Below are 27,398 nucleotides of genomic sequence, written 5' to 3' on the forward strand. Positions count from 1 at the left end.
ACAAACAAACAAAAACATCTTAAACACAAAAATAACAATACATTTGTAACCAGGTTTCCATTTTCCTGATTTCCATTTTTGCTGCATATATTATCTGCTGCTTTAAGCATTGTAGATAGCCCCACCTGTTTGCAGTATTATTCATGTCACTGATACCACAAAGTGGTTCATGTAACTACTGCAGAGGCAACAATTTGTCAATAACTGTGTCCATGTAGTATACAACTCTGCACAGTGGTTTTGCTGTGTCATAAGCCAGTTATCTGTTTTAGGCATTACCTTCTATCACCAGTGTTAGTCTATCAAGTTGAGGCCAATTGAAGTCCTACTTTTCCTGTTTTCATATATTACGTGATCAAAATTCCTTGCATTATTTCACCTTTGTCTCTACTGTTTATGGTATTTCCCTCAATTGTTCATCTAGAGCAATGATGGTGAACGTATACCATGGATGCCACCAATGAAACTCTGAGGTAGTGTTAGCAAACATATCAACCTGAGAAATAAAGTAAATATTTTGCCTCATGTGCAATGATACCACCATTTAATCTTTTATAGTAAAGCTGATGTTAGCACCCACCAAGTGCTTTAGTGTAACAGCAGCAGTCAGGAAAAGGGAAATCCCACTGGAGAAGAGGAGTTTTTTTTTATTATTATTAAGGACCTATATTCAATGTGTCCATAACATACTTTACAGTAAACTTGGGCGCTGGCGAAATGTTCGTTTCATCAGAAAACTTTTGTCCGAACCGAATTTTGTTCATTTGTTCATTCTTTTTCAGTTGAAATTCAACCTTTATTTCCATTTTGGAATTTCATTCAGTTAAATGTATTGTGTGAAAGTTATAATTTTAATGTATTGTTTATAATGTGCATAAGTTATATATTTAGTCAAGTACTTCTTTTATAACATATCAACTTTTTGATTAAGTTCTCTCTTTGATCACTCATCTTTATGATTTAGTAGTATAGTTGTGTGGCAAAAATTTTGTATTGAAACCATTCAATGCAATATTTTACAGTATTTAATATGCTAGCTCTCATCTTGATATACATTTTTTAGCTAATTTGAAACCTGATTTGTGTGTTTTTCAACTTTAAGTATATGTGTAACATTATGGAGGTCACTGTCACATTAAGTGACTTGGTTTATAAACTCCATCTGATGTTAATGATGTCAGCCTCTGAAGAAGTGACAGCATGGAGCTGTGGGTGTAAGAACAGTGAAGTTTTACACAGAAGAATGGCAGGCACTGGAATGCACACCTAAGATCAATGAGTGGTTGCATGCAAGTAGAAGTAAGGAGCTCGTATATATGTCATCATGAGCCAGCTAACTGAGGGATCCATGAAAGCAAACAGTGGTATTAAGGGACTGCGTTCCCTGATAGGGGACTGCGTTCCCTTGTGAGTGTGACCTGTATGTTGTAATTAATAAATATTTAAAATGGAGAGCACTATGGATCCATTGTTTTCTTTTTAATAGATCTACAGATCGTCTGTTGCTGTAATCATAGATATGTCAGTGTGACCTGATTATTACTTGACTAAAGGGGACTATGTACTAAACAGTGATTTTATTTCATGCTATTTAATGTGTTAGTATGTTATCATCCAACAGCTAAACCTTAGAGTCTTGTGTTTGATACAAGCAAAGCTGACTTTGGCTGATATATTATATCAAATGAGCTAAACTATAGTCAAGTGGTTACTTTTTATTCATAAGTGACTACACTATTTTAGGAACTGATCTAAACAGGTTTTACTGTTTTATATATGTATACATTTTTATCCATTTATTATTTTGTTGGCTTTGTATATCTATGACTCCTACCTTTATATTGATGTATTGCAATTAGTCTATCTATATAATATAATTTTTTTTTTTTTTTTTTTTGAATTGGTCCATTTTATCCTATACACGAGATTGTGAGACACCTCATAATGGGTCCTTATCCTTTTTTTATTGATATTATTTTTACATTTATTATTTTAGGACATTATTATAATCCTTGATACCACACGTAAATTACAGAACATTTACTTTGTATGTTTGTATTTTATCTATTTAGAATCTTGTATGGTGACTTTTTAGAGCGGTATTTAACTGATAATTCCCATTCCCCATAACTTTTCAAAAATATAATGTATTTCTCTTTTTATTGTTTTACTCATAGTGTTTCTCTTGTTTTTCTTTAATTCTTTGAACATGTAATCCTTATGTAAATCTGTGCTGTTTATAAATACAACTTCTGAAATTCAACCTGGTGAGAATATAGATTGGAAACTGTGATGCATAGCAAAAACACCATAATGAATTTTATTATGCTCCACTAGTGTCATTGAAATAAAGACAGACATGAGCAAGACAAAATTAACAAACAAAATACATTTTATTTCCAAAATATGTTATCAAAAAGTATTCTGCATCAACAAATGTTAAACATTGTCACATTTTGTTTTCTACTTCAAATAATGTACACTGTTTAAATGCATAACATGTGAGGGACGTGTCGTTGGCTAAAATAATCCAGCCAAGTGGAGGTAGCAGTTGGCTACCTTCTCTTGGCTGGACACAGGCTGTCAATAAACTTGTGCATGGTGTAAAAAATGTTTTTTTTTTTTACATTTCTTTTTATAAAATTTTTCAATACACGTATAAAAAAAAAAAGTAAAAACAAAAAGTAAAAATGTGTTTTTGCAAAATCACTATCAGCAAAAATAATTTTTTGGCAATGCCACATTTTTGTACATGGGGCAGTTTGGCTTGTGAGAATTTTGTCTGCCCCCCCCAAAAAAAAATCTGTAAAATGAATCAGGCAAACCATAAACAGCAAAAAAATGGGCCAATGTGTATACTGCAAAATGGGCCAAAAATGATATAAATAATATGGTTCGCAGAGTAAGTAAAAACAGTAACCAATAAAGGTGAAAAAAAGAGGAACAGTACACAGTATATTTATATAATTTTATATATTTATTAAATATATATATAAATATAGGTTTTGTTTTTTATTTTTACTGTTTCTCCTTTGTCATCCTCTGTTGGTCATTTCTCACTTGTTCTGTGAATAAAAACAAAATTTAGTGGCTCTCCCGTAGCCAACAATCATGAAATGAAATTACCTTTAAATCATATTCAGAGTCTGCCCAAATTCTAGACATTCTACTAAAGCAACTGCACATTCAATGTCCTTTTTAATTAATGAAATGCTCACACTTATCTTGCTATGACATGACTCACCTAAACTCTGTCATGTCTATCTATAAAGTTAGTGATACAAATGTTGTGTCTAACTATTAATATTTTTAATATTATTGGTATTCATATGGCGCCAACTTATTCCGCAATGCTTTACAATATTATAAAAGGGGAAAATTTAACAATGAATTAGACAATTACAAAATGTTACAGGATCAACAGGTAGATGATGACCCCTTCTCAGATGAGCTTTCAGTCAAGAGGAGTCGAGTATAAATACACAAAAGGAAGGGCCTCAAGTGGGACAGCAAAAAAAAGGTGGAATAATAGCAGAACTGGACGTGAGAGTGGAGTGTGGCCCTTTAAGAGAAAGCAAGAGATATGTTTGGGAGGCCATAAACATTTCTGAAATTATGGGTTTGGAGGGACATCTTAAATGAAATGAAGACTGGGGAGAGTCTGCTGGGGGTAGGCAGGCTGTTCCAAAGGAACAGAGCGGCCCATTAGAAGTCCTGCAAGTGCGAGTTAGTAGTATGAGTGTGAACAGTGGACAAGAGAAGGTCAGTGGCAGAGTGGAACGACTGAGATGGGGCATACCTACAAATCAGTGAAGAAATGTAACATGGGCTATAGTTGGTTTAGAGCTTTATAGGTATAAAGCAGTAGCATTAATTACAGATTGTAACAGGGCAGTACGACTTCTGGGGAGACAAATTAGGAGAGATTTACAGTAATCTAGAAATTACTAGCACATTACCAAACTGCTTGTCAGCATCTTGCGTAAGAACTACACGCTAATATATTTACTCCTAGTACTGTAAAATGACCTAAAAATAAATATGTATGGCTATTAAAAAATACCAACCATTTTACATAAGGAGTAGTGATGTCCCGAACGGTTCGCTGGCGATTAGTTCCTGGCGAACATAGTTTGTTCGCGTTCGCCACAGATGGCGAACATATGCGATGTTCGGTCCGCCCCTTATTCGTCATCATTGAGTAACAGAAGTGTAATAGACAGAAGTGTGTTATATTTGAGCATGCTAGGCTGAACGTGCGTATATCATGGCTAGTTGCACTGAGGGTATGAGTATATAGCAGTACATTGTTGTGAAAGATGGCTGTCATGTTTAGGGTGTAGCTTGCACGTTATCAACTGTGTATGTCAGCAGCTCCACCACTAGTTATAAATCAAGTGTGAGTCGCCCCATGAGATGAGACTAGTGAATAACACAATACATGAATGGTTGAGGTAAAGGCATGTAAGGAACTACGACAATAAACTCTTTAGGAGGTGAAATAATGACATGTTTAAATGCTTGCTACTTTACGATTAGTTAATGTGCAGAGAGCAGTTCATGTGATCAGAGGCATGGTGTGGAGGATCGGCTATAGTGAGACATGCTTGACAGGCTGCTGTTTACTGTTTGTGCTCATCCAATCCCTTCTGGGCGCCAGGTGCAGACCCTGGGAGTCCCTGATACCTGGAACAACAAAGGCAAGTCTCTGGCTGAGTGCCGGGTTCACGGCTTGAGGTGGTAGAAGCTTGTTTTGTCAGGTGGTCGGATCTGTCCCGGTGGTGCTTCACGTCCGCGATTTTGGTGGCTTAAGGTGGAGGCGAGTGCAGGCTCTTCATTTCTGTTTGTGCCTCCGGTCCCATCTTCGACGCCTTTTGCGTTGGTGGATTTTAATGGGGACTGCTTCGCTTAGCTGTGGTGGAGCTTGTTGGGGCTTCCTGCTTGTTATTTGCTTCCAAAATTGATTAAAGAGTCTGTCCAGCTTAGACTCAATATCCTGCCATACTGTGCTGGTACCAGGAGGACACGCGGCTGCCGCCATATTGAGAGAGTCGCAGATGAGTATGTCAGCCTGGGCGGCTGTCCACTGTGCGCCCATTAGCTCCAGACAGCCTCTCAGGGGTGGACCGGGATAACCCCCACCGCTCCTGCCGGGAAGTAGCTGCTCCTGGGCATCCCGGGATCAGGAGATCGGCCGCCTCTCCCGCCCGGTGAGCACCAGGCCACACTTGCCACGCAGAGGTAAGTAAGACTCTGTCAAGTTGCTGACCGCTATTAAGCATGTCGGGTCGGTCAGGTAGGAGCAACATTGCTGGGTCATCCCCTTCTGGGGTGAAATTCGCTTGTTGATAGCTGCTTAAAGTGAGATATTGAGGGAGCTCACACGAAGTGAGTCTTTCCTCCATGACAGCTAGGCCCCGCCCCCCGGAAGCTGCATTCTTAGTGAGAGGAGGGACAGTGTAGCTGCTGATTTAATAGGGAAATCGATAGCTAGGCTAGTGTATTCAGTGTCCACTACAGTCCTGAAGGACTCATCTGATCTCTGCTGTAAGGACAGCACCCCAAAAAGCCATTTTTAGGGCTCGAACATCAGTCTGCTTTTTTTTTTCCTGTGTAATCTAATTGCAGTTGCCTGCCTGCCAGCGTGTGTGTCAGGCTCACAGCGTATACTGTGCCCACTTGCCCAGCGCCACCACTCATATCTGGTGTCACAATAGCTTGCATTTAAAAAAACAAAACTCTTTTGACTGTAATATAATAGCAGTTAGTTTCCTTCAGACATGTGCATTTCAGGGCCTGCCAGGGCACAGTGTCACACCAGTGCAACTCATATCTGATGTAACAGTAGTGTACATTAAAAAAAAACTAGAAATTTGACTGTGAAATAATAGCAGTCAGTTTCCTTCACACATGTGCGTTTCATGGCATGCCAGGGCACAGTGTCACACCAGTGCAACTCATATCTGGTGTAACAGTAGTGCACATTTAAAAAAAAAATACAGGGGGCTTGTTGTCACCTTTCAGGGACCCTTGGTGTTGTACGTGGCTGGGTGGAGGAAGAGACCTTCAATGACATCAGTGAGGACAAGGAACGGGACATGGCTAGCTTTGTATCCAACCTTGTGCAAATGGGGAGTTTGCAGTTGTGCAAATAGACTGTTTGCGGTTGTTTGCGGTTCGTTAAACGGGGAGTTTGGTCTGTCACTGTGAAGCGGGCGTAACCCTTACACTATCTGATCGATACAACATCATACCTGATGTTTTAAAGCACGTTATTCCAAACAATTTAGGAATGTTAGGTGATTTATGCCCTTTATGGATTAAAACCAGACTCTGCATCAACTATGTAATTTTCCATGGGAGTTTTGCCATGGATTCCCCTCCGGCATGCCACAGTCCAGGTGTTAGTCCCCTTGAAACAACTTTTCCATCACTATTGTGGCCAGAAAGAGTCCCTGTGGGTTTTAAAATTCGCCTGCCTATTGAAGTCTATGGCGGTTCGCCCGGTTCGCCCGGTTCGCCCGTTCACGAACATTTGCGGAAGTTCGCGTTCGCCGTTCGCAAATGGAAAATGTTATGTTCGCGACATCACTAATAAGGAGCAATTCACCCGGGTCTTAGACAGGGATAACCCCTGCTGCTGCTAAGAGCCATCAAAAGGTCTCACAAAAATAGATTTTAAAAGAGCCCTATATGGTCAGGAACACAAACATGTATTCTTGACCTGATAGGGTTAAAGCCACCATCTAGCCACCCTGGTCCACTCATGCCTCCCTAAATATAGTAAAATCTTACTTGTATTCAAGTCTGCAGCTGCTTGCTTTGTCACTGTTTCCTTTTGACTTGCCCACTGCCTGCTGACATAATCAGAAGTGGTAGCCTCACCCAATCACAATGCTTCCCCATAGGATTGTCTGAGACTGACAATAAGGCAGATCAGGGGCAGAGCCAGCATGATTCAAAAACAGCCCTGGCCAATCAGCATTTCCTCATAGAGATGAATTGAATCAATGCATCTCGATGAGGAAAGTTCAGTGTCTGCATGCAGAGGGAGGAGACACTGAATGTTTGGATGCATTTTAGGCAGCCACAAACCAGGAAGGATCTTTAACAGACATCTAAGGAGTGGCCAGTGAAGTTATCACTAGGCTGTAATGTAAACACTGCATTTTCTCTGAAAAGACCGTGTTTACAACAAAAGGCCTGAAGGTAATGATTGTACTCACCAGTACAAATTCAATAAGCTGTAGTTGTTCTGGTGACTATAGTATCCCTTTAAGCTTATTTAAATCTATTTTTCAAATAAGTTTAAAATCTATTTTTGTGAGACCTTTAGTCTTTTGGCATCATCGGTTATCCCTGTCTAAGACCCTGGTGAATTTCTCCTTGAGTGAAATGGTTGATTCATATGTACCTTCTTAAATCTAAAGGAGAGTCTGTTTTCTAGGTTATTAAAAACAGATGTTTTGAGTAAATTTCACTTTAAAACATTTTTATTGTATACTTTTCAAATTATGACAAATGGGCAAGATTAGAACATCTCAAACATAAATTTATAATAAAACAACTTGCCTAATCCCTTGAGATGGAAGTAGAGAACTACAAGAAATAGAAATCAAAGAGATTGTCATTGTCACTGATGATAAAATGTGAACATGTGGTTTGGGAATTGGATACACTATATTTTATTCTTTATTTTCTAGCATGTTAATTTTTGATGAAATTGCATTAGTGTTAAGAATGTAGTTCTACAACTTCTACACTTATTGTCACAACTGAGAAGTAACTAAATGTAATAAGATTTTTAGTTCAGCATCAAATGATCAGTATAAGATGTCCTTGCTGAAAATAGATAGGAATTATTTGTTTTGTTTTGTATTTAAATAAAACGGGTGTTGGAACAGGTATTGGAAGACTTGCTGTTTTCTGTAAAGCCTGATGAAGATAAAATTTAGAATTTCAATGGTTTTATTTTAAAACATAGGATCATTTGAATCTGAATTTATTTTATTTTGCAGGTTTTTTGTGTGACTAGTGTTAAAAATGGTGATTCATATACACAAATTCATTGTTATTTGCAGGCACCTAGTTGGGGAGTGGGGTTTATGTTACAGTAGGGAGAGCAGTGGTGCAACTACCACCAGCGATTTCAAGTCACTTCCCCCAAGCTTGCAGATAGCCACATGGCGAGGGAGAGGAAGAGGCAGAGAGAGGAGCGGAAGATGGCCTGAAAAAGCTTGGAGCCTCAGACTGCTATCAACATTTGCCAGCCCACTCCAATATGTTGTAACCAGTTCCCATTGGACTCCAGGAAAGCCACCTTCCTGCACCAAAACTATATTGAAATAGGAGGGTGACTTAAAAAATGTATATTGTGACTTGAATATGCGTGTGTGTCAGAGTATATGCATATCTGTGTGTATGTATGTGTGTCAGTGTATACATCCCAGCATTCAACCACCATCACTGTACACAAACATGTCCACTGCATTCAAATGCAAATAACACACTGCTGCCTTTAAATGCATCCACTACATAGAAGACAAACAACTGCATTCAAATGCCAACACTACACACAAACACACCTCTACATTCAAATGGCAACAGTACATGTAATCACATTACTCCAACACTACACACAAATACACCCATTCCTTCACACACACATCCTCCCTACAAATACCTAAATACAGTCAAACACGCAAACACTGCTCACAAATACTGCCCTGCAAGGGCATAAGTATAACAGTTGATGATCTAACCTTGCACTAGAAAAGAGCACCCAAAAACATCCTTACACCAGTGCCCTGTCTGACATCAGTTCCCCCATTGAGGGACTAAGAACTTTCTGGGGGTTTTTGCCATTAGGCAGAAATGGTACAGCATCTGGCCCAGTGGACTGTAGCCTCCTTTATCATTGTTTTATATTATTGTTCCTTCAATTGCACCAAGGATTGGATAGAAACATTGCACTACTCAATAATCAATGTATTTTCTTACAATACACAGCATGAACAAGAATATGTCCAGGGTATTAGAATCTTCTAGGGGTCTCTTTTTTTCAGGGGAGTGAAAACTTATTGGACATTTGCAGTTATTGTGAATGCTGGGGCTCTGCTCTTTCTTAGGATTAAGACTATATACTGGGTCAATGATGGTAATATGATGGCCCCGAGGGCTCTCGGTACTGTTTCATATGTGGTCATAATGGGTGGTTTCAACCAGAAAAACAGTATTTTAGCTCATAAAATTTAATAGCAAAATGCCTGATTGCTTGTTTATTACCAGATAGTTCTATTAATGAAAGGAATATATATATATATATATATATATATATATATATATATATATATATATATATATTTGTGTTTTAATTAATACTTGGTATTTTTACAGGTGTCTTTACAAAAAACGTGAAGAGCAGTACAATATACTCTAGGTTAAGCCATACATGTAATTGTAACAATTTATAAGAGGTAACAGTATCTTTATCGTCTTACTGCTTAAACAGAATGATTTCATTAAAAGGAAGGGATCCCTGTAGAATTTCTCCATATATTTGTGCTATTTTAATTGAATAATATTAGCATTTTAATAATAATATCTACAAATCTGTCTTTCCATTTCTGTTGGGAGCAACTTACATTTGTAAGTCAACTAGAAATCATAGCTAATACATATATTTTAAATGCAGTTCAATTTTTAACTATTGTTTACTAAAATGTTATTGTCATATATTAATATTAGTTACACTCATTTTATTACAATTAATGTACATAATTATTTTATAAATGATAGATACTATTTTCGCTTTGACTATAGGTCAATGAATCATTTTCTATAATTTGTAATAGACTGCTACATTCAAGCTCTTGTGAACTGACTGTAACACAACAGGGTAGGGAAGCCATGAGGGAAAGTGTGGTAATATGAGCAGCAAACAACCTAGGAGGGTGAGAGTCCATGTATTCCCACCAAAGTACAATTAGGTAAAAATGGAGAGTTTTAGATTCACCAAAATATATCTACAAATAACAAGAAGATTGTAAAAAAAATCTAGGAATTTATTAGCAATACAAGCAAAAATAGCTTAAATCCCCAACAAAAATGTGCATATAATATGCATTATCACATGACCCTTCCCTTTCCCTGGGAAAGTTCAAATCAACCTTTCCTATATATGGAGTTGCCAGGACTGTTTTCATCACTTGAAAAACGTCCCTTTGTTGGGGAAGCGTGTATGGCTACATGTTATTGTTTTTAAACTGTTTTGGGTTTTATTGCTAATAAATTTCTGGATCTTAACTCCTAGCTAGTCCATTTGGTTATATTGAAGACCATGTGGACTGCTTACATATCCTTGGTGGGGATAATCCAATGTATGATTAAAAATGTTGAACTGGTCTTGCTGTTACAATTGTAAGTAGATTTTTTGAAATAACATTTTTTATCGACAGATACATATTTATTTATAAAATATTTTACCAGGAAAGATACATTGAGATTTCTCTTGTTTTCAAGTATGTCCTGGATCCACAAAACATTGCATTGTTACAATAGGGTTCAATAAAATACAAAAACAATATTAATATACAATATATACAACATTTAACATAGAACAGGTAGGAAATATATAATCAACATATAGAGAGCCCTATATTATTTATTTTATATTTCATATGCCAATTCCATCTTCACAGCCAGACATCTGCTTCTTAAATATCCCAGTGCAGGGATTATAGTACTCAACACTGTACAACTACTAGAGTTTTTAAGAAGCTCCTTTATGTAAATTGCTAATTGTTCTATTTATTTTTATTCCCATGAGATCTCTGAATACTACACTATAAAGTGTTTTTCTATGCTTCTATTTTTGTTTTGTTTTTACATTCTTTATTTTAGTTGTGCATGGGTTGACATACAAAGTTTGCATAGACATGTTTGGCTTAGGCATGTACAAAGCATAACATGTCACATAATTCTGCACATTTTATATAAATAAGACAAGTGAGAGTAATGTGAGTCAGGTCAGGAACAAACGATTCATGAGCTTTATAGAATAATCTCACTGACTGCACATGTGCAACATATGAAAAATAGAACCACCAAGATGCTCAGCATCTGGGCACAAACAGCCTGTCGTGGCAGGTGTGTTAGCCGAAAGAGCATAGGAGAGGAGAGCCTATGAAGGACAGTCAATAGCCAAATAGTAGATAGCCAGATAGTGTAGCCAACTCAAATCAGGCACCCAGTGTCGACTTTCCAGTAAAGTAGACTTCCAACTTTGTCTTTAAGCTGTGCCCCTGGAGCAGGACACATAGATTGCTTCTTCTGGGCTGAAGGCTCCTCCAGAACTGCCAGCAGATAGCTTTAAATGCTTCCCCTATTCTGGCTGATGTTTGTGCCCTGCTTCAGTGCTCTGCCATTTTAAGAGGACCACGAGGGAGCCGCTTTCACAGAAATCAACAAGAGTGTGAGAAGACTCTGCCTCAAGCTGCAAAATTGCCCAGACCCGGTGCTGTAGTGGTAGGGATAACCCCCACTGATTCAAGAAGGGGGGATACAGGGCTCAGCCCCAGTGCAGCCTGCAGAGTCCCGCCGAGCTGGTCGGCCGCAACTCCCAGCCGGACCCATACTAGGCTGCAAATTAAACGGGTCAGTACACTGCAGCAGCAAACTTCAGGGAGCCTTGAAGAGGTGCCCAGCACTGGCCAGTCACCTTCAAACATAAGTTCCAGTCAATTTAGCAGTCAGGATATCACAATTGCTGACGTTTAAATTAATTGTTTGCGGACCTCGAGTCTGATGCTACCACTCAGTATGGAGGCCAAACCCTACCCCCTCTATGCTTTTGTGTTTGGTGTTATCATCCTTTTTCACATACTTTGAAGACAATTACCAAAAACACTAAGTTACCAACCCTTACTCAAACACCAAGATCGGGGTGAGGATCAATTTATTTTGATCCTCCCCAAAAGACATGTATAGATTTGCTCACAATCTTTTGGTTCTTGTTATATGTAGATATAATTCGGCACAGCTAACACTCTTTATTTTTTACCTATTGTGAGCTTAGCCCTTGTTTTTGTATCCATTATGTTTCAAATAGAGTCATGCATTCACAGTGTCATCATCTAAAAAAAGGTAATTTAAGTGATTTATGGTGAAACCTAATCCCTAAAGCATCGCATTTGATTATTTATATAATATATATTTTTTTAGTTTAGTATTTTCTAAATTCAAGTACATATGTATTATAAGTTACAGAGCAGAGTAAGAAACAGAGTAGAGTCAAGAGGGTTACTAAGAAATGCAATAACCTGGAAAATATATTTTAGAAGAGGCAAAACAGATATAATACTCTAAGAATGCAAATGGGCCATGCAGGTTCTGCTAGCTTAACCCAATTTTTGTAAAGCGAGAATAGCAATCATTTTGAGCCTTAACAGCTAAGAGAGTGCTCGCTACCTGTATAAAACACACCTGGGAGACAGAAATCTTGCTGATAGAAGAGCAAATATTTATTTCACTCATTGACTTGCAAATCAATTTATAACTTTTTTGACATGGGTTTTTCTGAATATTTTGTTATTCTGTCTCTCACTGTTAAAATACACCTATCATTAAAATTATAGACTGATCATTTCTTTGTCAGTGGGAAAACGCTCAAAATCAGCAGGTGATCAAATACTTTTTTTCCCTCACTGTATATATATATATATATATATATATATATATATATATACAAAACAAATATAGCTTGGCACTCACCCTATCTCAAAAATAATGTTGTAAATGCCTTGGTGCTATCCCACGTGTAAAGGATATATATGTAGAAATAAGGGAAGCACTCTCCGGTCTTCATAAAAAGTCCTTCAGTATTTTATTTCCAAATTTTTCAAATTACGATCGACGTTTCGACCCCTCAGGGTCTTCCTCAAGATCAGTGTATCAATATACAATAACCAAATATATATCACAATCAATAATGTACTCACCAATCGTGACTGAATCACCTCACCTCCTCCGTGTACACCCGGAAGTGAATTAGCGATCACGTGACTACGTGATCTGCCGTGCTGCGTACGTGCTGACGTGTAAATGTGTTGCTAGGAAACCAATATACAAAACGCTTTCCAGAGATGTCTATCCAAAGCTGTGTGAAGATATGTGAATATATATCTATGTAGGTTTTATGTGAACCATAGGAAAATTAAGAATAGCTATGAGTAAAGCTATATAAGATGCTAAAAAATGTTATACAACAATTTGTAAGGTTTTTACAGTGAATCCACGTATGTGATCACGCAATAAAAATTGTGCCAAACTGCATGCAGTGAAAAAATGTGCATAAATATCATGTAGATCTCCCCAGAGAGCTACATCACCTTATCTTATATACATTAAATACATAGGACATAAAGCGTCAATACAAAGGTCATATCCACCATATCATATCAACAATAACAATGGAGAGCTAGCCAAAGATGGCCATAATCTATGTAAAGACACAAAGCAGGGCAACTATATCATGACTAACAATAACAACTATTACAGCTCTATATATTATAGGGTCGACAGGGGAGACAACTAGGAGACATATAGCCATATTATTGAGGCACTAATCCTTTCTAAAGACCTATTATATCCAAAGGAGACCAACAGGAGACACCCCGGACCGAAAGACAGACACACCAGAAAGAATGGAAAAAAATAGAAAAAATAGAAAAAATTGAAAAAATTAAAAAATTAAAAATGGAGAAAATGAAGATAATGAAAAGCTCCGATGTCTAACAACACATCTCACGGTAATCCACATCCCAATTATAGAAACATAGAGAAAGTAATATTTTCATTGAGCCCCTTTGGGGCGACGGTGTCCAACCGATATATCCATTGGGCCTCTCGTTGTAGCAAGATCCTCGATCTGTCCCCTCCTCTGGACATGGGAGGAACGTGGTCTATGGCCACAAATCTGAGAGTCGGGAGTCTGTGTTCCAGGTTTAAAAAATGTTTGGCCACTGGTTTGTCACTGTGTTGATCCCTGAATGCGGTCATGATCGTGGATCTATGTCCTCTTATGCGATCCCGTAGTGTCAAGTTGACACTACGGGATCGCATAAGAGGACATAGATCCACGATGTGTTGTTAGACATCGGAGCTTTTCATTATCTTCATTTTCTCCATTTTTAATTTTTTAATTTTTTCAATTTTTTCTATTTTTTCTATTTTTTTCCATTCTTTCTGGTGTGTCTGTCTTTCGGTCCGGGGTGTCTCCTGTTGGTCTCCTTTGGATATAATAGGTCTTTAGAAAGGATTAGTGCCTCAATAATATGGCTATATGTCTCCTAGTTGTCTCCCCTGTCGACCCTATAATATATAGAGCTGTAATAGTTGTTATTGTTAGTCATGATATAGTTGCCCTGCTTTGTGTCTTTACATAGATTATGGCCATCTTTGGCTAGCTCTCCATTGTTATTGTTGATATGATATGGTGGATATGACCTTTGTATTGACTCTTTATGTCCTATGTATTTAATGTATATAAGATAAGGTGATGTAGCTCTCTGGGGAGATCTACATGATATTTATGCACATTTTTTCACTGCATGCAGTTTGGCACAATTTTTATTGCGTGATCACATACGTGGATTCACTGTAAAAACCTTACAAATTGTTGTATAACATTTTTTAGCATCTTATATAGCTTTACTCATAGCTATTCTTAATTTTCCTATGGTTCACATAAAACCTACATAGATATATATTCACATATCTTCACACAGCTTTGGATAGACATCTCTGGAAAGCGTTTTGTATATTGGTTTCCTAGCAACACATTTACACGTCAGCACGTACGCAGCACGGCAGATCACGTAGTCACGTGATCGCTAATTCACTTCCGGGTGTACACGGAGGAGGTGAGGTGATTCAGTCACGATTGGTGAGTACATTATTGATTGTGATATATATTTGGTTATTGTATATTGATACACTGATCTTGAGGAAGACCCTGAGGGGTCGAAACGTCGATCGTAATTTGAAAAATTTGGAAATAAAATACTGAAGGACTTTTTATGAAGACCGGAGAGTGCTTCCCTTATTTCTACATATATATATATATATATATATATATATATATATATATATATATATATATATATAATATTATGTATCTTGCAGTACACTCATGGGAGAAATGACCCACCATTTGGTTCACACATCAAATGAAAAAAAGTAACTAAAAGAGGGGAAAGAAGGAGGAGCAAAACAAATCTATATGTAATGTTTTTAGATTACATATTTATTAAATATATAATATACATCTATAGAAATATATATATTTTTTACTGATCCCTCTTGTCCCCCCTTCTCTTTTTCAACTATTTTGTGGCTCTACATTTACTGACTGTCCTCTTGCCTTCAATCATCTTTTTTCCTCATCAATCTTCGACTGATTGGAGTTGGCTACAATCGAATGGAATTCAGAATGACTTGCTGAAACAAACATGTTCTGCATTACATGGTTTGGTTGGACCGTGATTCTGTTAAATTGTATCTCCGAGTTTGGAAATTTGATCGATTACTTGATTGGATCAAATATGGCCAAATCACAGTTCAGCTGGAAACATACTCAAACTTACTGACGACAAACAGATTTAACCACAGAAACCCACATGCACTTTCACAGGTTCTCACATACCTGCTAGACCCGCTTCAGTCTGGTTTCCGCAATAAGCACTCTGTGGAAACAGCACTGACCAAAGTATCCAATGATCTACTCGCTGCAAAATCTCGTGGTCACTACTGAGAGGGCATAGGACATAGGAACACATGCTTCCCTTGTCTTCAAAGGCATTTTTTAGCCTACCTGTACTACTAGATATTGATGCAATGTACCAGTTGACTGGTAGTGACTGTGACCACGGCTCCTGGGAGTGAATAAGTCTGTTGTGATAGTGATAGGAGTACTTCCAACAACTTACTCCTGCAACACCTTTATCTGGCACAGTGGTGCGCTAGCACCTTTTTAGCATGTTCTGTACTTTGTACATTGCTATGGCCAGGACTACATAAACCTGAATTGCAAAATGTAGAAACACAGCTATTTTGAAGAACACATTCAGCTACTTTGACCTAAATTTAACAATTAACCAGGATTTGACATTTAGTATATAAATATCTCAGAGAAACAGTTAATACAACTAGCAGGTTTGCAAAACATGATATTTCAAATATATTTTTTTGAAAACCCAGGAAATCAGTACATGGCAAGAAAGATAATTAACTTTTCTATTTGTTAAACAGTGAATGGCCATTAAAATAAAAATCTATCCTGAAAAATTCCACATAATAAGGTCCATGTATTTGGTAAAGCACTTACATTTGTACCGTGGTCACTACCTGTAATACAGATCACGTCTTGTTGTTGTATTGTTAGTGCTTCCTTGGTAAGTCGGAGACGTACATCACAAGCATTCTCTGAACCTTCATTATATAATTGTGCAATACCAGTTTTAGTCTGTAGAAGAAAAAGAACAAGAATGAAAGAACTAAATTAAAAGCCAAACAAAAAGCATACGGAGGTGGTGAAATGTTTAGAATACAAAAAATAAAATTGAAAAAAATTAAGTATTAATTAATTTAATTAAGTATTAACACATATAGAAATATTACATAATCATATCTGAAGTAGATTTATTCCAAACGTATGGCAATTGCAATGTATCTGCTTCTATTTCTTTCATTAAAATATTAGGCCCAGAAAAAAAAAGGAAACGCATAAACAGTAGGTTATTAAAGGTGAAAAAAAAAACATGAGCAAAAGGAAAGTCAGGCAAATACTGCAGGAGACAGACTCCTTCGATACCACAAACTCCAACAAACACTTATATATCTATATCTTATCCCATAAGCCCCTGTCTAGAGATGATTTATGAGACATGTAGTTTAGTTTCATCTATAGATGAACTTATCACACAGGACAGTTATAATTGATAAATTAACATCCATGCTGTGGCTTCTATATACACAAGTCCATTAACAGTTTTGTGAATAGGTTTGTGGAGAAATCTTCCAAGACCGTGACCCCTCATGCTCGATTTAGAGCCAGAGTGAGAAAAAGATTTCAAACAAAGTTGTGGGCAACATGATCCATATTTATTACCATGCTTAGTGTGACCCTGTAATGTCATGCATTCATACAAAAGAAACAAAAGATAAAAAAGTATGCAGTCTTTCAGGTCAAATATATTTTATACACAGGACACATATAATAATGCACCCAGCAAGATAAATAAAAGATTACAGACCAAATGGGATCTTATTGTTTTCTCCATTGCACATTCTGATGCATTGGAAATTAAGTCTAAACCACTACCACACTTTCCCAGTTTATAGTCCCATTGCCCCCAGGTTAATTTGATATTTCCCATATATTTCCTGCACATTCTATTATTGCCCTATGTGTTGTCAATTTGCCTCCAATACGTTATTACAATGCCCCCCCCCTAATTATTGCATTAAAAGTTTTTTTTCATATTGCTGCCAAGATATTGTCACATTCTCACAATTCACACCCATGTTTTATCATATTGCCCCCTCCTTCTATTTCCATCTTTGTTGTCATATTGACCATATGACATTGACTTTATGTGATGTAAGAGACACAGGGATATGCACACAGCTCAAAACACACAAGCACACTAGGACACAGGGAGACTCACACAGAGTTAGAGACATCCACAGACAGCTTGATAAAATAACAGGTAGATAACTGCAATGCTATAAGCAGGATATTCAGCAAACACCTGGCATCTATGCATGGCGTTACTTTGTATGCCTTCCAGGTTTATTTACCAAGGTAAGAATTGTTGGGAATTCCAAATTAATTCAAAGTGAATTTAAAATTTAGGGTCAAAGTAGCCAAACTGGAACCTTCTCCAGGTAGCTGAACTGATTTTATTTCAGCAACATTGGCTTTAAATTTGAAATTCACTTTGATTCCCCAATGAGTCTCACTTTAAGCAAAATACAGAAAAAAAAGAGGAAAGCGCAACTATAGTTAGCACACAAACATTTTAAGAAGAGCCGTTCTAACTGCATTTTCTCTCTAGAACAAGATGCATTAAGAAAATGCTCTGTCTGAAACATCTATATTCTTGCTTGTTCTTCAAATAAATTTAAGGTAGCACTTTGTGCATTACTATAGCTGTGCTTCGGTCCTTTTTCTGCATTTCTCTTGGTCAGCCACAGTGTTGGGGACAGGTTCACTCCTTAAACTTTAACTGCATTTTCTATAGTACCATGGTAACACTTGCCTCTATATATCTGTTTCGATTTTCACTTTAGTATCTAATCCTGATTTTAATTCCAGAGAATTCACAATTAAATAACCCTGCAACATTTAGACTAAATCAGTAGTGAGGAAAATATGCAAGTATATTGAAATATTTTTTTCCAAACAGAATATTTTTGTCTATTATAGTTTCTTATTATGCCAATATGCTTCACCATCCAATTTTATTTCCTGATCACCACAATTCAGTGTTTAGAAAATTGACCTCAAAATGTTTTTTTCATTTCAAAACAAAAAAAAATATTCAAAGTTCAGATGGTCATATAGAAAAAACTGGAACTCACAACCATCACATCCCTTGTCATACTATTTTCTTAAAGGAACACTTTATGGCAGGAACACAAATATATATTCCTGACGCTGTAGTGTTAAAAACACTATAGTAAAATCTCACTTTAACTACAGTCTGCTGGTGCTTGCTCTGCCCCTGATCTGCCTTCTTGGATGACATCATCAGAAGTGGTGATCTCATTCAATCTTAATCCTTTCCCATAGGAAAGCATTGAATTGGCTGAGATTGTCAAGGAGGCAGAACAGGGGCAGAGCTTGCACAGCCAAACACAGCCCTGGCCAATCAGCATCTCCTCACAGAAATGCATTAAATCAGTGCATCTCTATGAGGAAAGTTCAGTGTCTCCATGCAGAGGGTGAAGACACTGAATGTCATTGCTGCACACTGTGCAGCACTACCCCACGAAGCACCTGTAGTAGCCATCTGAGTAGTTGCCAGTTGCGGCATACCTACGGGGCAATGTAAAAAATGAATTTTCTCTAAAGAAAACTGTGTTTACTTAAAAAAGCCTGAAGGGAATGATTATACCATAAGCTGTACTTGTCCCAGTGACTATAGTGTCACTTTAATAGTTCTATATTAAATATTTTTTATTATAAAATATTAAGTATTTCTATGTGCCATAGTTGTACCATAGTTGTATATGTCAGTGTAGAACCTCTTAGCATAAATATTAGAACTGTGGATATTAGACCTTGACTCAATTTACTCACATGGTAATAGAATTGTCTGCCAATAAATATTAAGAAAAATATTTGCTGTACATGTGGGAAAAAATAAACAAGAAGGGACAAACTAAAATATTGAGGAACATGACATGGTTAATTACTTATACAATTGTAAGGACTCACTGTAATCATAATATATTGCTATGCTTCCTAAGTTGCTGTATTGTGTTTTGAGAATACAATGAAAATGACAGAATCAATCATACCTAATTAGCTGCTGACATACTGTGCGCAATGTAATTAAAAAAGACATTAGTGCTTGTTTTCTAATGATTAAGATCGTGTAGATTGAATACAAACTGGTAACTACTATGTTTGCAGGCAAATGTCATCACAAAAGAGTAACAATGGACTCTAGAGCTTGTATAATTTTTGGAGACCGTATTCAAATGCAGTAAATCACGCATCGTGTTTTCAGATACCTGTGCTGACAACATCTTTCTAAAAGTACACATAGTGGCTCAGCTTTATTTGAATAAATTGTCCCTGTAGTAGAGAAGCTCCAAGCACCCATACAAAATAAAGATAAATATATATAAATATATATTATGGGTTCTGTAACATAGCAAGGTTTAACCCCTTAAGGAACAAGGTTTTTTTTGATATGCAACGCGTTTCGGACCAAGGCATTTTTGGCACTTTTGCCATGTTTATACTGCCTCAATTTTTCCCTTTTTCTATAAGTGCAACCATATGTATTATATATAATTGTTTTTAAATGGTTAATTTTACATTTGTTTTGATACCCTACATGTATACATAACACAATATTAAATAGAATATTTTTTTTTCAGTTTTACATTTAATAATTTTTACGCACCAAGTGCAACTAAATAAAACGAACTCAATTATTTTTTAGAAGCTATAAAACAAATACTGCAAAGAGTGAATTATGGTTTTAAAGCTAAAACTTTGCTAAACCTGGGCATCTCCCTCACTGTAAAGGGGTACAATGCCAGGCTGGGTGGAGGGCACATTTGTGAATTTTGCTAGATTTTTAATTATCCTGCCTGAGCGCTCAATCGGGTATTTAAATCCAATTAAAGAGGCAAGTGCCACACTCTCTTTGAGCACTGCAGATTGCTCTTATGTAAGTTTGGGGCCACTAATTGCAGCCCAAATTGACTGAGGGGATCCCCAGGTATGAAAAGGTTCCTTGGTACCAGCAGGGTTCCGGATTTTTGAAGGCAGCAGGCTGGGGACCGTGATTTAAATATTGTGACTGAGAGAGATCGCTCGGCTACGGTATTTAAAGGTATTTTAAAGGGCTATGTGCAGTGCTCACTTTCAGCACTGTACATAGCTCATTTATCAGACTGGTGCCACTAAATAAGGCCCCAGCTGACAGAGGGGTCCTCAGATATTGAATGATACCTGGGACCCTTGGTTCCAGCAGGGATTTAACCCCTGCTAGTACCTTTATTGCATGACGGTCTATGCTGTCACTGGGCATTAAAGCTCTGCACTGCATGGCAGCATAAATTGTCATGTGGTCACTAAAGGGTTAATGAAAAAATAGTCAAGGAAACATATTAAAGAGAAAATAGCCAAAGAGATAAAATGGTAATAAGTACTGGTTGAGATAAGCATAATGAAGAGCGGGATCAAGGATAAACTAGTCACAAGGTTGAGACTAGTCACTCTCCCTGACAGCCACTAGAGGCGCTTCCGCGATTCTCTGTGTGACAATCGCATTGAACTCACGCAGCGTGAGTTCAGATCCCCATAGGAAAGCAGTGAGTAATGTTTTCCTATGAGTGGTTTGAATGCATGCGCGGCTCAGGAGCTGACGTCGGCAGGGAAGAAGAGGTCACCAGTGGTGAGGGAGCCCGGCGCTGGATTAAGGTAAGTGGCTGAAGGGGTTTTAACCCTTCAGCTTAGTGGGAGGGGGGCCACGAGGGAGGGGGAGACCTAATAACCCTATAGTGCCAGGAAAATGGGTTTGTTTTCCTGGCACTATAGAGCTCCTTTAAGCACAGGCCTTTAAAACGTCACTAACAGGGTTATTTGCTAAAGTGAGAATTGTCAGGAATTAAACATGAATTCATAGTGAATTTCAAGTAGTAGCCAAACTGAAAAAAATCAAAGTCAAAGTGCTTTCAATTTAGTTATGTTCTCAAATTCTTAACATCTCAATTTAATAATAATAATAACATCAAGTATTTAACCAGGAAAGGTACATTCAGATTACTCTGGTTTTCAAGTACGTCCTGGGGATCTTAAATTAGTCCAATATCCAGGAGTTGTTACTATTACCCAATTTAATGGTACTCATTTTATCTACCTCTGAAGGATGAAGGGCTGAGTCAACCCTGCCAAGCTTTGAACCTACAACCCAAGGGATGAACAGATTTATTGAATAACCTTGATAAGCTGGTGTTTCATAAAAGCCCCAGGTATTCCTTTTAAGGCTGTTGTATTTTATTAGTAAAACTAATGCTAGACACAGTAAAATAACAAAACTGTAGTTTAAAAAGTAAGTGACAAAAAAATAACCAGTATAGAGTATAGTATCTTCACATTCATGTCAATATTCTATTTACACTACAATTTCAGCCGTATCATAATGTGTAGTTTTCTATTACTTTACTGAAAATAATCGCACTACGGTGATTTTGCTTCACTGTTCTACAGTGTAATGTCAACTAGTCATCGTTACGGTTTAAAAGATATAGAGTGAATTTGTGAATTAATTTAGTCACCGAAACAAATGCAGCAGTTTTGTTGTATGGAACATGCCCCTGCAGCCTCAATTCTCTGCTGTTTGGGAGTTAAATTACTTTGTTTATGAACCCTACTCACACCTCCCTGCATGTGACTTGCACAGCCTTCCTAAACACTTCCTGTAAAGAGTTATCTAAAGTGTATATTTTCTTTATTTCAAGTTCTGTTTAATTTAGATTTTATCCCCTGCTATGTTAATAGCTTGCTAGATCCTGCAAGAGCCTCCTGTGTGTGATTAAAGTTCAATTTACAGAGCAAGAGATACAATTGTTTAAGGTAAATTACATCTGATTGAAAGTGAAACCAGTTTTTTGTTTTTTTTTCATGCAGCCAGAGGAGGTGTGGCAAGGGCTGCATAAACAGAAACAAAGTGATTTAACTCCTAAATGGCAGTGAATTGAACAGTAAACCTGAGAGGCATGATCTATACACTAAAACTGCTTCATTAAGCTAAAGTTGTTTAGGTGACTATAGTGTTCCTTTAACTAAGTTTACCTGAATTATGCATAAAAAAACACATGCACACTGAAGTGCAGAGGTTGGTTTTTTTTCCATTCTTTTGTAACTTTTGTTGGTACAAGTATGATTAACATCTTCTTAAACCATATTGTATGTCATTGTACACGAGTGAGCAGCATGCCAAGTCTAATTAAATTGGGCAAGTAACTCTACAGCAATTTTTAAAGCTTTTTTTATCTTTTGCTATTTAAAAGTATTTAAAGGTTACTCCATGTTGGCTGGCTGAGAGTGCTGAAAGATGCTGGAAGGTAACAACATTTAGGCCAAAATAGACAAATTGGAAAAATTATCAAAGTTTTCAGTTTGATTATTTTGGACTTACATTAGAAATTCACTTTAAATTTACTTTGAATTCCCAGTTATTCTCACTTTACCGAATAACCCTGTTTGTGTGAATATGCACTTTCTAATAAATTACTCAATGGTTACATGAACGTTATATACTGCGTTCCAGTGTCTCTGAACATCATATTATATACTGAATCCCAGTTTCTCCGAACATCATCAGTAATTCTTGTTACTATTTTTTTTTTTTATAATATAATATAAAACTGCAGAGGAAAAGCCATAAATGGATGTAAATTATGCCTCAAAAGAAAATACAAAAAGACAGATGGTAATAGCCAACCTAAAGGCAAAACAAATAGTATTCATCCCAGAATATTTATTAATTCTGACAGTTAATATTAGTGTAATTCTATTATATGTCCAAACATAAAAATATGTGCTAAAAAAATAAAAGTAACTCTTAATAAAATCCAAGTAAATGTTCCAAACACATACGAGATGATTCAATAAACAGTAAAAAGTAGAGATTCACGTTGCCAACTCATTTTCGGTTATTAGCTAATTTGTGGAATTCAGTTCACATGGCTCATATTGTAAAATTCTCCAGTTTGGCAGATTTAGAGATTTTAATATTATTCTTCTATTTTGGATCATGGATCATGTTTTACAATATTACATTTTGTCATGTTGCAATGTTGTATTTCTTACATACATAATAATGCCTTGATGACACCGTGATTAAGTCTTAGGAAATAAAGTCAATTAGGTTGGCTACAAAAGTCAAAATGAGGCTTTTATATTTGCTCGTTTTTGGGGGGCACTGATTCTTTCTTTGGTTGGATTGAACTGTCATAGGTTTACTAATGTCTTAATGAAACATTTATTGAGGTGTTTATTCACTGAACATTAATTTTTAAGAAATTGTAATTTATTTTGGAAGGACATAAAAAAATATGAAAAAAACTATCTTTGAAAAATGTTGAAAATTCAGTTATATTTGTCAAAAATGTACATAAACATATATGCTCAGTGATTAATATCTTATTAAATAAGCCCAAATGACTCTGTAATTCAAATAATTTTATTCATATGTATTAAGCACTCATGTGTCTACTAAGCTTTTAAAAATATATAAATCTTTATTTATTTTCATTTTTAAAAAATTCATTCAAGTACAGATACAGCTTTCAACTGTAAAATTTAAACACAGTACAAAAAATTACTTTACAATAAGATAATAAATATAAATAACAGTAGGATCGTGCTTCGAATAAACATCTACCAGTTTTCTGCTGTGTCTACAGCCATACAAACATACCATACATAAGTTTCATCTTATCCATACATCCCATTTTCACTACTGCCTGCGGGTAGCTATCTATATGGGGGGGCGGGGGGGGGTTTGAGTTTTATGGTTAATATATCTAACCCAAGGGACCCAGACTTCATTATATTTTTCTCTAGATATCTTGTTTAGAGCTATCCCAGCTTCCATGCTGCGTTGGTAATCTATCTGTGTACATATATCATGCTAGTTTAACGCACCCATATTTCTCCAATTTCTGGCCATAACTATTTTTATTGCCATACAGATGTGAATCATAAGAATTTTTAGTTTTATGTTGCTTTTTGGCAAATCTAGACGAAACAAAAACATTTGAGGCGTAATCACAGTCCGAACCTCAAACATAAAGTCTACCAATTCCGCTAAGATTAATTTCATAGGTTTCAACTCCTCACAGTCCCACCAGATGTGGGAGAATGAACCTAACTCCCTGCCACATCTCCAACAATCTGGTAGAAGTGTGGGTTGAAATCTATGAAGGCGAGTAGGCACCAAGTACCAACGGTATACTAGTTTGAAGTACACTTCCTGTATATTCACCCCATGTATATATCTTTTTACTGCTTGTAAACCCAACAACCAGTCCTCAACCGAGGATGAAAAGTGAAGTTCTTGCTCCCATTTATTCATTGCTGGCGCTTTGTCTATTTGCCTTTGACTTCTTAAGAATTGATTATATCTGGAAGCAATTTTTTTTTTATAATGAAATTCTACAAACTGGTCAATTGGAGAAGTTTCCGAACGGTCTTTTCCCATAGTAAAGGATTTTATTCTTAAATAGTTAAATATTTCCTTCGAAGGGAGGTTATATTGAGATTGTAATATTGGGAATGGCAAAATTTTATTATTATTTAAAATTTTCCCATTCTTGGATATTTATATCCTTTATGTAAAGTTTTAGGCTTGTTAATGGGGCATTTAGTGATATGTGTTTTGTTCCGTATTTCTTTTTCAAGTGCTTAACGATGTAAATCATTGTATTATTCATCGGATTACTAGATCTTATATTTTTTAGAAATTCACTGTCGCACCACCAGAGCGATAGAGGTTCAATGTCACCGAGATCTGATTTTTCAATATCTAACCAATTTGGTCTAGCCATTGTAAAATTATTGCACTTAATTAGGTGTGCTACCATATTGTTCATATATAGTTTCTGTATGTCTGGGAAACAAATCCCCCCTTCTTTCCAGTCTCTCTGTAGTATTTCCAATGAGACTCTAGGTCTCCTATCTTGCCAAATATAATTTGATAATTGCCTTTGAAGACCGCGTATCGTCTGGCATGACACCCTCAACGGGAGGTTACTAAATAAAAATGTCAACTTGGGAAGGAGATAGAAATTTGCTGCTTCAATCCTACCCAACCAAGAAAGTTCCAATCCCTTCCAATTTTTTAAGATGTTCCTAAATTGGATGGCAATGTCTGTATAATTAAGTTCTCCAGTTTCTCTATAATCTAGAGATAGTTTTATTTTTATTCATATGTATTAAGCACTCATGTGTCTACTAAGCTTTAAATAAACATTCAAATGCTAAAATTAAGAAATAGAATTCACATTGTCTAAAAAAAAGACTAGCTATAATTTCAGAGAAGCGAAACTGAAATATTAAAAAAACATTTTGTAATAACATTTTATTTTATGTTTTACACATAAAAACAAACAGTATCATAACAATAAGTATTCACAATATATGAATTGAAAGAAGTGGTGATAAATAAAAGGAGAAATAAGGCAGAATATAAAACGGAGTTACGATATTAGGTGATCCAAGAGCCCAGAGAGAGGTGATTTTTTTTGTTTGTTTTTTAAAGACCAATTCGCACTGAGGAAGGGAGGAGGTGCAATGTGGGAGTATTTTTTATGTTTATTGTCAGCGTGCAGTGCTCACTGACAACAGATGTAATTTACACATAGAATTTACACTAGGAAGTCCGGAACAGAGAACCAGGCTAAAGTGTGCAGGGGTGCAACTTTCCCCAGCACACATTCAACAATTAACAGAAACACTGCACATACTGACTCCTAAAACCATGACCACTTTAAATCACTGAAGTGGTAATGGTGGTTGGGGTAACCCTTTAAAGGTGGACCTTGGTGGAAATGCTATGCACACATTGTCTCCCTGTTTAAAAGAGGTTAAGGATTACTGGACTAAAGTGTAATAAAGAAGACATTAGTCTAATATTCGAGTTACGTGCCACTTCACACCATACCATGTCTAAAGATTATTACATTTAAAAAAGAAACATTGATCTTTAGCGAAATAATGGGAAATTAATGAAGTAATATAGACATATGCCATGGAAGGTCCTAACCTAATGATCGCCTCTATTAATCTGTCCTCTGTTATTTTCCATATTTAAAGGTTCTCACAGGTGCTCTTTAATAAGACACATAAGGAAGGGGAGGGGTGTGCTACAAAACATCTAAAATAGGCCAAAGCATATTATATATATATCACAGCCAATGCAGTAAAAATTATTTCAGCACCCAGGGGGTTAGTTTGAGACCTTTTCCCATCACTGATTTTATTATATGATATTCAGGCATGTCACAAGCACTCATAAGTCTCATAATGATGTTAATTTTTGCACTGCATTACTAGTCATGCCTCGTCTGGTTACATTTCCATAGTAATTACATTTCAAGAATGGCTCTGTGCTTTATGCATTTAATGAAGAATGGGTAGGTGATTTAGGTCAACTTGCACCAATGCCTGGGAAGACACATTTGTTTGTTTTTAGCCAATTGTCTCAGATTTTTAACAATTAATGTTGGTCCAGTTTTATTATATTATTTATATATTATTATTATTGCTTAAGTTTCCCAGGACTGTTAGATTGGCCTTTGCGTGTTAAGCATATTAAATGTCATGTCCCAGAGTTTTTAATTATCGTTTTACTCATGTATTTGTGATGTCTGCCATTAAACACAAGTAGTGGAACAATGTCTCTGTTTTCTCTCTTCATTTGAATGATGGCCCTTGGTTGTATGCGGATTAACTGGATTATATTACCGGGATTAGCTGGATATATAAGTGGCTTATATTGCCACTTGTTGAATATTTGTACAAAAAAATCTTTGTAAAAGAAAATAGACCATCACATAAAAAAAACAGGAAAAATAAGTTATAGGTGACT

General features: G+C 36.4%; 1 protein-coding gene across 1 annotated transcript in view; it reads right to left on the reverse strand.

Moving 5' to 3' along the window:
* The window catches only part of SNTG2 (syntrophin gamma 2), a 539,246-nt gene that overhangs the window by 349,223 nt on the left and 162,625 nt on the right, over nt 1-27,398 (reverse strand). Inside the window, exon 2 of the mRNA XM_063442215.1 lies at nt 16,385-16,522. Within this exon, the coding sequence (XP_063298285.1) occupies nt 16,385-16,522 (138 nt within the window). The remainder of the gene's footprint in view (nt 1-16,384; nt 16,523-27,398) is intronic.

Source organism: Pelobates fuscus, chromosome 2 (assembly GCF_036172605.1).
Source record: "Pelobates fuscus isolate aPelFus1 chromosome 2, aPelFus1.pri, whole genome shotgun sequence".
In the NCBI taxonomy this organism is placed as follows: domain Eukaryota; kingdom Metazoa; phylum Chordata; class Amphibia; order Anura; family Pelobatidae; genus Pelobates; species Pelobates fuscus.